This window comes from Cherax quadricarinatus, chromosome 88, assembly GCF_038502225.1.
Source record: "Cherax quadricarinatus isolate ZL_2023a chromosome 88, ASM3850222v1, whole genome shotgun sequence".
Taxonomy (NCBI): Eukaryota; Metazoa; Arthropoda; class Malacostraca; order Decapoda; family Parastacidae; genus Cherax; species Cherax quadricarinatus.
The window spans coordinates 320982-335193 of record NC_091379.1 but is presented as its reverse complement, the minus strand read 5'-3'; the positions used below and the strand labels follow the sequence as shown (position 1 = coordinate 335193).

At 44.0% G+C, this 14212-nt stretch overlaps 1 protein-coding gene across 3 annotated transcripts in view; it reads left to right on the top strand.

The window, feature by feature from the left end:
- The window catches only part of LOC128698554 (transcriptional activator Myb), a 155292-nt gene that overhangs the window by 130833 nt on the left and 10247 nt on the right, over positions 1-14212 (top strand). For 2 of the 3 annotated variants that reach the window (XM_070103797.1, XM_070103798.1), the window contains exons 4-10: positions 537-769; positions 1289-1473; positions 9670-9902; positions 11057-11335; positions 11720-11925; positions 12495-12609; positions 13705-14019. In XM_070103797.1, the coding sequence (XP_069959898.1) occupies positions 537-769; positions 1289-1473; positions 9670-9902; positions 11057-11335; positions 11720-11925; positions 12495-12609; positions 13705-14019 (1566 nt within the window). The remainder of the gene's footprint in view (positions 1-536; positions 770-1288; positions 1474-9669; positions 9903-11056; positions 11336-11719; positions 11926-12494; positions 12610-13704; positions 14020-14212) is intronic. The other variant, XM_070103799.1, reaches the window with a different exon arrangement.

The following is a 14212-nucleotide window of genomic DNA, read 5'->3' as shown; positions in this document are numbered from 1 at the left end:
ATATATGTGTGTGTTTGCACAGGTAATTTAGTTGAGCCAGAGACAATACCACTTGAGGTATGAATTATAAAGAACATATTAAGTACCTACACCTTCGGTTGAGCCTTGATGGTTGTTTCTGTAATTACTTAATTACTCGTAGGAACCTCGCACTTGATGGTTATTATTATTAAGTTGGTGTCTTAGTATTTTTTGTGCTTTTGTTTTGAATAGTTTTATTTTTGTTTATGTAGTTTCGGCTTGCTACTCTGTATAATTTATTATCACGAACTAAATGGTCTTAGAGGTCAAAGTGCTTTGTAGATCTTATTACTTCCTCAAATACTGTATATGGTAACCGCTTTGTCGAGTAACTTAATCTGTACTAATCCAATCAGTGAATATATCAGTTATATACTATACAGTGTTTTTTCTCGTTAATTACTTGAGTAATGTACAACGTATGTTTATGCACTACATCTCAGAATACAGTACTGTATTATTATTATTGTTAATATTGTTACAGTGCTATATTATTATTATTTTGGCTTTGACAGGAGGATCAGAAGGTGATTGAGCTTGTAGAGAAGTACGGTCCCAAGAGGTGGACACTGATTGCCAAGCATCTGAAGGGGCGCATTGGCAAGCAGTGCCGGGAGCGATGGCATAACCACCTGAACCCAGCCATCAAGAAGAGTGCCTGGACCGAGGAGGAAGACCGCATCATATATGAGGCACACAAACAGTGGGGGAACCAGTGGGCCAAGATTGCCAAGTTGATCCCCGGGAGGTGAGCACATGCCAGGCACTGTTGATTCCTATGGTATCATCTGGGGTCACCCAGTTGATTCCAGAAGATGAGGATAGTTGATAGTTGGGGGGGGGGTTATACTTCGGATGGCTATGTAGAACTGCTAGCTACTGGCAGCAATACCCTGGTTGATCCGGCAGTCAAGAAGGAAGCCTGACCTCGGTTGGGATGCCTGGTTAGAAGTACCTGTGTTTTTGATAGCAATCACAGGTTAGGTTACAAAAGATTCATCAGGCAACAGGACAAGTGTTTATTGACTGGGGTCTTAGTATGATGATGACCAGCAGCTGGAGCTTTTAGTCATCTGACCGAGGCCTTCTACTGGCTTACCCCTCCATCCCTTTAAACTTAAGGTATGTTAAACAGTCACAGATGCCTGTTAATGCAGGACCTCAGGGAATTTCTGATAGTCTTTTTTTGGCATTTGGCAAAGAAATTAATATTAGGGTGATAATGAAAGTGTTTTTTTTTTTTGAGCACATTTAACTTCTCTCCCAGGACTGATAATGCAATCAAGAACCACTGGAATTCAACAATGCGGCGCAAGTATGAGGCGGAGATGAGCGCAGCCGGGCGCAAGAAGCAGCGTGGCGGACGACATAACTCTGAACAAACTCCTCCGGTCATTGTCACGTCTGCACCGCCGCCTCCACACTTCTCCCACGAATATTATCACACATCAGGTTTGTTTACCAACACCAACACCTTCACTTTATACACATGTAAGTGACCCTACCTTCACTTTATACACATGTAAGTGACCCTACCTTCACTGTATACACATGTAAGTGACCGTACCTTCACTTTATACACATGTAAGTAACCCTACCTTCACTATATACACAGGTAAGTGACCCTACCTTCACTGTATAGTGACCCTACCTTCACTGTATACACATATAAGTGACCCTACCTTCACTGTATACAAATGTAAGTGACCCTACCTTCACTGTATACACATGTAAGTGACCCTTCCTTCACTGTATACACATGTAAGTGACCGTACCTTCACTTTATACACATGTAAGTGACCCTACCTTCACTGTATACACATGTAAGTGACCCTACCTTCACTGTATAGTGACTCTACCTTCACTGTATAGTGACCCTACCTTCACTGTATAGTGACCCTACCTTCACTGTATACACATGTAAGTGACCCTACCTTCACTGTATACACATGTAAGTGACCCTACCTTCACTGTATACACATGTAAGTGACCCTACCTTCACTGTATACACATGTAAGTGACCCTACCTTCACTGTATACACATGCAAGTGACCCTACCTTCACTGTATACACATGTAAGTGACCCTACCTTCACTGTATACACATGCAAGTGACCCTACCTTCACTGTATACACATGTAAGTGACCCTACCTTCACTGTATACACATGTAAGTGACCCTACCTTCACTTTATACACATGTAAGTGACCCTACCTTCACTGTATACACATGCAAGTGACCCTACCTTCACTGTATGCACATGCAAGTGACCCTACCTTCACTGTATACACATGCAAGTGACCCTACCTTCACTGTATACACATGTAAGTGACCCTACCTTCACTTTATACACATGTAAGTGACCCTACCTTCACTGTATACACATGTAAGTGACCCTACCTTCACTGTATACACATGCAAGTGACCCTACCTTCACTGTATACACATGCAAGTGACCCTACCTTCACTGTATACACATGCAAGTGACCCTACCTTCACTGTATACACATGTAAGTGACCCTACCTTCACTGTATACACACACAAGTGACCTACTTGTAGATAGTAGGCTGGTAAACAACAACCACCCAGGGAGGTACTACCGTCCTGCCAAGTGATTGTTTTACATGATGGTAGGATTGCTGGTGTCTCTTTTTGTCTCATAAACATGCAAGATTTCAGGTACGTCTTGCTACTTCTACTTACACTTAGGTCACACTACACATACATGTACAAGCATATACATACACACTCCTCTGGGTTTTCTTATATTTTCTTCCTAGTTCTTGTTCTTGTTCTTGTTTATTTCCTCTTATCTCCATGGGGAAGTTTAACAGAATTCTTCCTCCGTAAGTTATGCGTGTCGTAAGAGGCGACTAACATCCCGGGAGCAAGGGGCTAGTAACCCCTTCTCCTGTATACATTACTAAAGTTAAAAAGAGAAACTTTTGTTTTTCTTTTTGGGCCACCCTGCCTCGGTGGGATATGGCCGGTTTCTTGAAAGAAGTGATCCACCTTCACTCTGTACACATAAGTGACCCCACCTTCACTGTATACACCCCCCCCCCCAATGAAAAGCAGTGGCGCCATTAGTACACTGAGAGAAAACGCAGTAAGTGTCCCGAGCCCAAGACTGTTCAACAGCCTCCCATCAGGCATAAGGGGAATTACCAATAGACCCCTGACTACCCTCAAGACGGAGCTGGACAGGTACTTAAAATCAGTGCCAGATCAGCCGGGCTGTGGTTCCTACGTTGAACTACATGCGGCCAGCAGTAAGAGCCTGGTTGATCAGGTCCTGATGCACAGGGAGGCCTGGTCATGGACTGGCCCACGGGGATTTTGATAACCGGAATACTCTCCCCACCTTCACTTTATATGCACATAAGTGTGTATAATTTATACTGCCACCCCTGGCAAAATAAATAGTTCTCGTTGGTCATAACTTTTACTCCGTACTGATTGACACTTCACAAGTTTAGCTCCTTTAGCAAATAACAATGACTGGCATTCTGAATTATCTCGACTCAGTTTGCCATTTGCTGCTGCTGTTGCTGCTGGAAGTTCCTGAAGACGGACTGGTGACAGTCTGAAAGATTAGAATTGCTTATCCGTCAATACTGTGGCTGGCTTTGGCTCTCTCTCTCTCTCTCTCTCTCTCTCTCTCTCTCTCTCTCTCTCTCTCTCTCTCTCTCTCTTTCACAAGAAACGACCGGGAGGTATGTCAGGAGCTCAACACAAGATTTAAAGAAGTATTTACAGTGGAAACCAGTAGGACTCCAGGAAATCAGAGCAGGGGGGTGCACCAGCAAGTGCTGGATGAGGTACATATAACCAAGGAGGAGGTGAAGAAGCTGCTATGCGAACTTGACACTTCAAAGGCGGTGGGACCAGACAACATCTCTCCGTGGGTCCTTAAAGAGGGAGCAGAGACATTGTGTGTACCATTGACAAAGATCTTCAACACATCATTTGAAACTGGGCAACTCCCCGAGGTATGGAAGATGGCAAATGTAGTCCCAATTTTTAAAAAGGGAGACAGACATGAGGCACTAAACTACAGACCTGTATCACTAACGTGTATAGTATGCAAGGTCATGGAGAAGATCATCAGGAGGAAAGTGGTGGAGCACCTGGAAAGAAACAAGTGTATAATTGACAACCAGCATGGTTTCAGGGAGGGAAAATCCTGTGTCACAAACCTACTAGAGTTTTATGACAAGGTGACAGAAGTAAGACAAGAGAGAGAGGGGTGAATCGACTGCATTTTTTTGGACTGCAAGAAGGCCTTCGACACAGTTCCTCACAAGAGGTTACTGCGCAAAAGCTAGAGGATCAGGCACACATAACAGGAAAGGCACTGCAATGGATCAGAGAATACCTGACAGGGAGGCAACAACGAGTCATGGTACGTGACGAGGTGTCAGAGTGGGCGCCTGTGACAAGCGGGGTTCCACAGGGGTCAGTCCAAGGACCTGTGCTGTTCTTGGTATATGTGAATGACATAACGGAAGGGATAGACTCAGAAGTGTCCTTGTTTGCGGACGATGTGAAGTTAATGAGAATAATCAAATCGGATGAGGATCAGGCAGGACTACAAAGAGACCTGGACAGGCTACAAGCCTGGTCCAGCAACTGGCTCCTTGAGTTTAACCCTGCCAAATGCAAAGTCATGAAGATTGGGGAAGGGCAAAGAAGACCGCAGACACAATATAGTTCAGATGGCCAAAGTCTGCAAACCTCACTCAAGGAAAAAGATCTGGGGGTGAGTATAACACCGAGCATATCTCCCGAGGCGCACATCAATCTAATAACTGCTGCAGCATACGGGCGCCTGGCAAACCTATGGATAACGTTCCGATACCTCAGTAAGGATTCGTTCAAGACTCTGTATACCATTTACGTCAGGCCCATACTGGAGTATGCAGCACCAGTTTGGAATCCACACCTAGTCAAGCACGTCAAGAAATTAGAGAAAGTGCAAAGGTTTGCAACAAGACTAGTCCCAGAGCTACGGGGATTGTCCTACGAAGAAAGGTTGAGGGAAATAGGCCTGACGACACTGGAGGCCAGGAGGGTCAGGGGAGACATGATAACGACATATAAAATACTGCGCGGAATAGACAAGGTGGACAAAGACGGGATGTTCCAGAGATGGGACACAGACACAACAGGCCACAATTGGAAGTTGAAGACTCAGATGAATCAAAGGGATGTTAGGAAGTATTTCTTCAGTCATAGAGTAGTCAAGCCGTGGAATAACCTAGAAAGTGAAGTAGTGGAGGCGGGAACCATACATAGTTTTAAGGCGAGGTATGATAAAGCTCATGGAGCAGGGAGAGAGAGGACCTAGTAGCAATCAGTGAAGAGGCGGGGCCAGGAGCTATGAATCGACCCCTGCAACCACAAATAGGTGAGTACACACACACACACACACACACACACACACACACACACACACACACACACACACACATACACACACACACACACACACACACACACACACACACACACACACACACACACACACACACACACACACACACACACACACGTGCACACACATACACACAAACACACTCTCACACACACACATACACGTACACACACACACACACACACACACACATTCTCACACACACACACACACACACTCACACACACACACACACACACACACATATACACACACAAACACACACACACACATCACGCACACACACACACACACATGCACACACATGCACACACACACACACGCATATACTCACACAAGCACACACACACACACGTGGTGCCCTCATGCACACTCTCTGAGAGGGGAGGACACACAAGATTGGACACACACACAGATATTGAGGACATCAAGTATGAGAGTCCCCTAGGAGCTAGCGACCACGTGGTTCTGTGCTTTGAATACATAGTAGAACTGCAAGTGGAGAGAATAACAGGAGTTGAATGGGAAAAGCCTGACTATAAAAGAGGGGACTACATAGAGTTGAAGAACTTCCTACGGGAGGTCCAGTGGGACAGTGAACTGGCAGGAAAGCCAGTAAATGAAATGATGGAATATGTAACAACAAAATGCAAGGAGCAGTGGAAAGGTGTATTCCCAAGGGCAACAGTAACAACGGGAAGACCAGAACGAGCCCCTGGTTTACCCGACGGTGTAAGGAGGCAAAAACAAAATGCAATAGAGAATGGAAAAAGTACAGAAGGCAGAGAACACACGAAAATAGGGAGATCAGTCGCAGAGCCAGGAATGAGTACGCACAGGTAAGGAGGGAGGCCCAGCGACAGTATGAAAATGACATAGCATCAAGAATCAAGACTGACCCGAAACTGTTGTATAGCCACATCAGGAGGAAGACAACAGTCAAAGACCAGGTGATCAGATTAAGGACAGAAGGTGGAGAACTCACAAGAAATGATCAGGAGGTATGTGAGGAGCTGAACAGGAGATTTAAGGAAGTTTTTACAGTAGAGACAGGAAGGGCTGTGGGAAGACAGCACAGAAGGGAACATCAAGAGGGAATATACCAACAAGTGTTGGATGACATACGAACAACTGAGGAGGGGGTGAAGAAGCTCTTAAGTGACCTTGACACCTCAAAGGCGATGGGACCGGACAACATCTCCCCATGGGTCCTTAGAGAAGGAGCAGAGATGCTGTGCGTGCCTCTAACCACAATCTTCAACACATCCCTTGAAACTGGGCAACTACCTGAGAAATGGAAGACAGCTAATGTAGTCCCCATATTTAAGAAAGGAAACAAACGAGGCACTAAACTACAGACCTGTGTCTCTGACATGTATTGTGTGCAAAGTCATGGAGAAGATTATCAGGAGGAGAGTGGTCGAACACCTGGAAAGGAACAAGATTATAAATGAAAACCAGCATGGGTTCATGGAAGGCAAATCTTGTATCACAAACCTCCTGGAGTTTTATGACAAGGTAACAGAAGTAAGACACGAGAGAGAGGGGTGGGTAGATTGCGTTTTCCTAGACTGCAGGAAGGCCTTTGACACAGTTCCCCACAAGAGATTAGTGCAGAAGCTGGAGGATCAGGCGCACGTAAAAGGGAGGGCACTGCAATGGATAAGGGAATACCTGACAGGGAGGCAGCAACGAGTCATGGTACGTGAAGAGGTATCACAGTGGGCGCCTGTTACGAGCGGGATCCCACAGGGGTCAGTTCTAGGACCAGTGCTATTTTTGATATATGTGAACGACATGATGGAAGGAATAGACTCTGAAGTGTCCCTGTTCGCAGATGACGTGAAGTTGATGAGAAGAATTAAATCGGACGAGGATGAGGCAGGACTGCAAAGAGACCTGGACAGGCTGGACATGTGGTCCAGCAACTGGCTTCTCGAATTCAATCCAGCCAAATGCAAAGTCATGAAGATTGGGGAGGGGCAAAGAAGACCGCAGACAGAGTATAGGCTAGGTGGACAAAGACTACAGACCTCACTCAGGGAGAAAGACCTTGGGGTGACCATAACACCGAGCACATCACCGGAGGTACACATCAACCAAATAATCGCTGCAGCATACGGGCGCCTGGCAAACCTGAGAATAGCGTTCCGATACCTTAATAAGGAATCGTTCAAGACACTACACTGTGTATGTTAGGCCCATACTGGAGTATGCAGCACCAGTCTGGAACCCACACCTGGTCAAGCACGTCAAGAAGTTAGAGAAAGTACAAAGGTTTGCAACAAGGCTAGTCCCAGAGCTCAAGGGAATGTCGTACGAGGAAAGGTTAAGGGAAATCGGACTGACGACACTGGAGGACAGAAGGGTCAGGGGAGACATGATAACGACATACAAGATACTGCAGGGAATAGACAAGGTGGACAGAGATAGGATGTTCCAGAGAGGGGACACACAGGAACAAGGGGTCACAACTGGAAGCTGAAGACTCAGACGAGTCACAGGGACGTTAGGAAGTATTTCTTCAGTCATAGAGTTGTCAGCAAGTGGAATAGCCTAGCAAGTGAAGTAGTGGAGGCAGGAACCATACATAGTTTTAAGAAGAGGTATGACAAAGCTCAGGAAGCAGAGAGAGAGAGGATCCAGTAGCGATCAGTGAAGAGGCGGGGCCAGGAGCTGAGTCTCGACCCCTGCAACCACAATTAGGTGAGTACAATTAGGTGAGCACACACACACACACACACACACACACACACACACACACACACACACACACACACTCAGACACACACACACACACACACACACACACACACACACACAGCACGTGAAGAAACTAGAGAAAGTGCAAAGGTTTGCAACAAGACTAGTCCCAGAGCTAAGAGGTATGTCCTACGAGGAGAGGTTAAGGGAAATCAACCTGACGACACTGGAGGACAGGAGAGATAGGGGGGACATGATAACGACATACAAAATACTGAGAGGAATTGACAAGGTGGACAAAGACAGGATGTTCCAGAGATTGGACACAGTAACAAGGGGACACAGTTGGAAGCTGAAGACACAGATGAATCACAGGGATGTTAGGAAGTATTTCTTCAGCCACAGAGTAGTCAGTAAGTGGAATAGTTTGGGAAGCGATGTAGTGGAGGCAGGATCCATACATAGCTTTAAGCAGAGGTATGATAAAGCTCACGGCTCAGGGAGAGTGACCTAGTAGCGATCAGTGAAGAGGCGGGGCCAGGAGCTCGGACTCGACCCCCGCAACCTCAACTAGGTAGTACAACTAGGTGAGTACACACACACGCGCACACACACACACGCACACACACACGCACGCACACACGCGCGCACGCACGCACGCACGCACGCACGCACGCACGCACGCACACACGCACGCACACACGCACACACACGCGCGCGCACACATACACACACACACACACACACACACACACACACACACACACACACACACACACACACACACACACACACACACACACACACACACAAAACAACAACAGGTCTAGTGTCTAATCGACATGTGCCTAGGACAGAATGGTAACTAACACACACACACACACACACACACACACACACACACACACACACACACACACACACACACACACACACACACACACACACACACACACACACACATACACACACACACACACAAAATTATTGCTGATACTGTTTCTTAATTTTAGGCTAATACCAGTACCATCAGAATTTGCCACTTCCAGTACTGTTACCATTAAGTAGCCAGTACATTGATAGTCTGGCACATTGTGTGTGTGTGTGTGTTAGTTACCATTTTGTTCTAGGCACATGTCGATTAGACACTAGGCCTGTTGTGTGTGTAGGTGTGTGTGTGTAGGTTTGTGTGTGTGTAGGTGTGTGTGTAGGTGTGTGTGTGTGTGTGTGTGTGTACACTCACCTATTTGTGGTTGTAGGGGTTGAGTCAAAGCTCCTGGCCCCAACACTTTGCTGGTCACCACAAGGTTCACTTTCCCTACACCATGAGCTTTAATCGTATTTTGTGTGTGTGTGTGTGTGTGTGTGTGTGTGTGTGTGTGTGTGTGTGTGTGTGTGTGTGTGTGTGTGTGTGTGTGTGTGTGTGTGTGTGTGTGTAAAAAATTTAGATTTTTATTTATTTTACACGTAATTTGTACTGCTATGCTGAGATGATGGTGTATTCACAGATGTAATGGGTCCACCTATCAGTCATGGTGGTACTCTGGTGTCCTCACAAGCTGCACCTTCGGTGGCTCCTCCCCACATGTACTCTTCTGGAGGAGCAGCGGCAGCATACCCTGCCACCTCCCAGCACCACCAGGACTACCTCCCTAACACCCACTTTGACTTGCCACCTGCCATGCACACACCCCTTCCCATCGACAACACATCACCCTACGGCCAAGAAGCGTATTCACAGGTACTGCTTTTTTTCCTCTTATTTTTAGTTTCTGGACACACATCCCCTTGTTTTATAGAATTCAGATAGACTAAATATTATTGTAATGTGATAATTCTTTGTAGCAGTAAAAAAAAATTTAAGTAAAGATTGGGTTAGTTGGAGAAGTCCCAAAAACTAGACATGTAAACCCTGGCTGAATTGTTAACTATGTATACTTTCAAGTGCTAGTGAATATAAATGGGTAAAAGCATTTCATTTGGGTGAAAAATTTTTGATGTTTTGTATCAAAAATTCATAATGAATGGAACCATTTGTTGGAGGGATAAAACCTTGAACCTCTGGTCTGGCAGCCGTATGGTGACCAGACTAATGCTTCACCACCACACTACTGTAGTGACGTGGTAGTGTTGGACTGCTCGTCTTAGGACTGTCACACTCTGGATTCCAGACTTACCTCATTTAGTTTTTGCATTTTATTTATGATTTTTCATAATGTTAATAAATATCTAAGATACTGCTGTGATACCAGTGAAATTGCAGAATCTTTCTTCTTTCAACACACCGGCCGCATCCCACCGAGGCGGGGTGGCCCAAAAGGAAAAACGAAAGTTTCTCCTTTTACATTTAGTAATATATACAGGAGAAGAGGTTACTAGCCCCTTGCTCCCGGCATTTTAGTTGCCTCTTACAACACGCATGGCTTACGGAGGAAGAATTCTGTTCCACTTCCCCATGGAGATAAGAGGAAATAAACAAGAATAGGAACTAGAAAGAAAATAGAAGAAAACCCAGAGGGGTGTGTATATATGTGCTTGTACATGTATGTGTAGTGTGACCTAAGTGTAAGTAGAAATAGCAAGACGTACCTGAAATCTTGCATGTTTATGAGACAGAAAAAAGGACACCAGCAATCCTACCATCATGTAAAACAATTACAGGCTTTCGTTTTACATTCACTTGGCAGGACGGTAGTACCTCCCTGGGCGGTTGCTGTCTACCAACCTACTACCTATAAAATTGCAGAATATGGATAGTAATATGAAAGGTCTTTTGTAATTGAATATCTTGAGCATCTTTTCTCTTGTTTTTTTTGTGTGGTTACCCAACAAAAGTAGGAGATGGGGTAATAATTATAACAATATCTATAAAATTTCTGATGTTTGTGTGTACAGAGCTACTGGGAACAGAATAGTCCCTACAATAGTAACTATGGAGGCAACATGACACAGTCCTCCCATCACCAGCCCCAGCCTTCAGTCACACCAGGCACTGTTGTGGATACGCTGGGGACATCAGTGTCCAACCAGGTGAGTAAACTGCTCCGCCTACACAAACCCGGTACAATTATGGACGTTTTGGGTAGGCCTGTCAGAAGAGGGGAAGGAACACCTCCCGAGCTGCCTTCCCCGGGAACCATCAGTGATGTCTGTGGCTCGCCATCATCAACCCAGGTTAGTGAATGTTATCTGCCAACTCTCCATGGTTGGAATTAAAGTATGGTACAGTACTCTTCACGTTATGGATGCAGTAATAAGAGTTTCTACTGATTATACACCTGTTTGATGGTGGCCAGTGTCTACTGTTGTTGATGTTGCCTGCACCACCACATTACAGTATTTGATAAGAGTATTTTTGTAATTTATATGTAATGATGTGAAGACAGGCAAGCTTAGTTTTAAGAGACAATATTGGAAAATATTTTGCAGATATGATAAATACAATCTCAAAAAGAATAGCAATAAGGCTGCCTATACAATTTTTATATTCACATTGTAGATGTGATTAGTATAACACTGCACCAGGTCATGTCCATTGACTAATTAATATTTCGGCAGGTGAACACGTCAGTACCAACACCACCGCCCCCCTCAGGCATACCTACTCCGCCCCTAAGTCAGTATGGTCAATACCCTCCTCAGCTACAACCATTGTCTGTGTCATCGTCGTCATCATCACTAAGCCCACCCTTAAACCAGGGCTTTTTGCTCTCGCCTGACAAGACCAACATCTACCACGACTTGGGCATCATCTCGCCTCTAAAGTAAGTTAAACACTGGATCATTTATTATACTCAGTACCATAATTTCTTGCATGCCTTCAGATATCTTGTATGTTTACCCTCTCTCAAGTGCTCTCAATTTACATACATTTAAGCTATTTACACTAAAGTCAATAGACTATGTCAATATTTATGCTGTAGACAATTAGACATTAGACTTAGTGTATACAAAGAAGGTGCCAAGGAACTGGAGCTACTCTCCCCTTCCTTGTATCAAACCTGATCCAAGGAAGGGGATGGTATGACTCGTAGGAGTCTAGTGCTTCTAAATTAATATATTAATGATGTTTGTATTAACCATTATTCTTATACAGTAGTTTGGTTAAGTTATACCAAGGTCAGTAAATATTTGCTCATGGAGAAAACTTATTTTTTGTGATTCTTTTTTTAGATTTTGAGTGAACATATCCCTTGTTATTAGAAAATATTAAATATCGTCTTGTATTTTTAAGTTTTCCAGCTTGTGTTCATATATGTACATATGTAGAAAATACTTTGTTTTGGACTTGTAACCCATTATGTTAGCCTTTACAAATGATCTTGTTTGTTAGGTACTTTGATGAACTGGGCTCATTGTCCCCACTGAAGCAGGATCGTGGTTTGGATGCTTTCAGAGCTGACTTGGATATGGGAGCATTTGAACTTCTGACATGCAGTCCTGTTAAGGTAAATTGTGCTCCTAAAAAAGTCTTTGTATTCATGTCTTTCCTTATTGACGTATGACCTTTTCATGATTTTCTATTCGTTTTTCCTATGCTTGGCATTCCCTTTCCTTCTGTCTTGCTGGTAGATGCCCATATTATGATGCAAGAACTGTTCATGAATTCACAATTAACACATAAAGTTCATGACAGTGTTTTGCTCCATCCTGGGCCATTGTTCGGCCTTTAGATCTTCGGTTTTTGTTTTTTCCTCTCAGTTTGGACTTAACAATGGCACAAGATGGACTGACACATCATCATTAGCTTTCACTCCAAGGTGCAGATTATATGTAAAGTGTTGCAGTCATGATATTGTCTTATTCTTCACCTGTTCACTTCATCGGGTCAGGTAGGAAGCCTTTAAGTATATGAATTTTGTACATAACATGCAGTCTGAGTCACATAGCCAAGAAACTAGGAATGTAATACACATGTAGCCTCTTTTACTAGACATCACTTCACCCGAAATAGGACTTTATCAAAGCCGTATAGAACCCACAAGTTAGTAATTGATGTACTTCAGGATCTTTAATATAAGGTACACTGTAGTTACCTGCTTAGGCATGAAATTCGAGGAAGCTTTATAGAAGGTCTTTAGAGTAGATATTCTATAACATGGGTCTAATATTTATTACCACATTGGCAGTTTTTTGCCACAATAGGTAACCCCAATCCTGGCTGTCTTACCACTGCACTGACATCACAATTTAAATGACCCACCAGATTGTAACATTTTTATCCATTACTCACGAAATCGTAATACTGTAACATGATTGCAAACGAATCACGGTATGGATGGGTATTGAACCCATGGCCTGGAGTTTTAGGACTTACCATGGGTTCAATCCCCACTCATTCCATTCTTTAGAGTGCAGAGCCTTTTTTTTTTTGTTTTTTTTTTTTTACCCCACCTCCAGCATTGAGGTCTGGCTAACTGTTTTCCCTGACTTCCATCATATATGTTACTTGTTCTCAAATTCAAACTTCACATCCAAGCACAAAAAAGTTATATTTTTTATATGCACCATAAAAAAGCTTGTAATTATATTTTTTATTACAGGTTAAGCAAGAGCTGATGCAGGAAATATTACTTGCTTCCCCTCCACCTGTCAGTGTGAGTGCAGCAGTTCCATCCACATCATGCTTCACATCATGTTCATCCTCCACCACCACCACCTACACAGCTCCTCCCATATATGTTACAACATCCAGTGCTTCCTGTCCCACTTCTGTGCACAATATAAGCACTAACAGCATACACAATGTGTCATTCTCCTCAATGAATTCATCAAGACTGTCAACACCACCCATACTGAGAAGGGGACGGAGGAAACAGCCTTCTCCCACCAAGAGACATCATCTCTCATCCATCTTGGTAGGTTTTGGGCACCCTTATATATATGCCAATATTAAAGGCTAATGTAATTGTCATTATGACATACTATATTTGCAAGCATTGTACATGCACAAATATCCTCACATAGAAAGAAAATGTGACAACATTTTGGTTCGAGTTCAAGTTGGACAAAAGCATCATCGTAAGTTCCATTCTCCTATGTACGGGTATT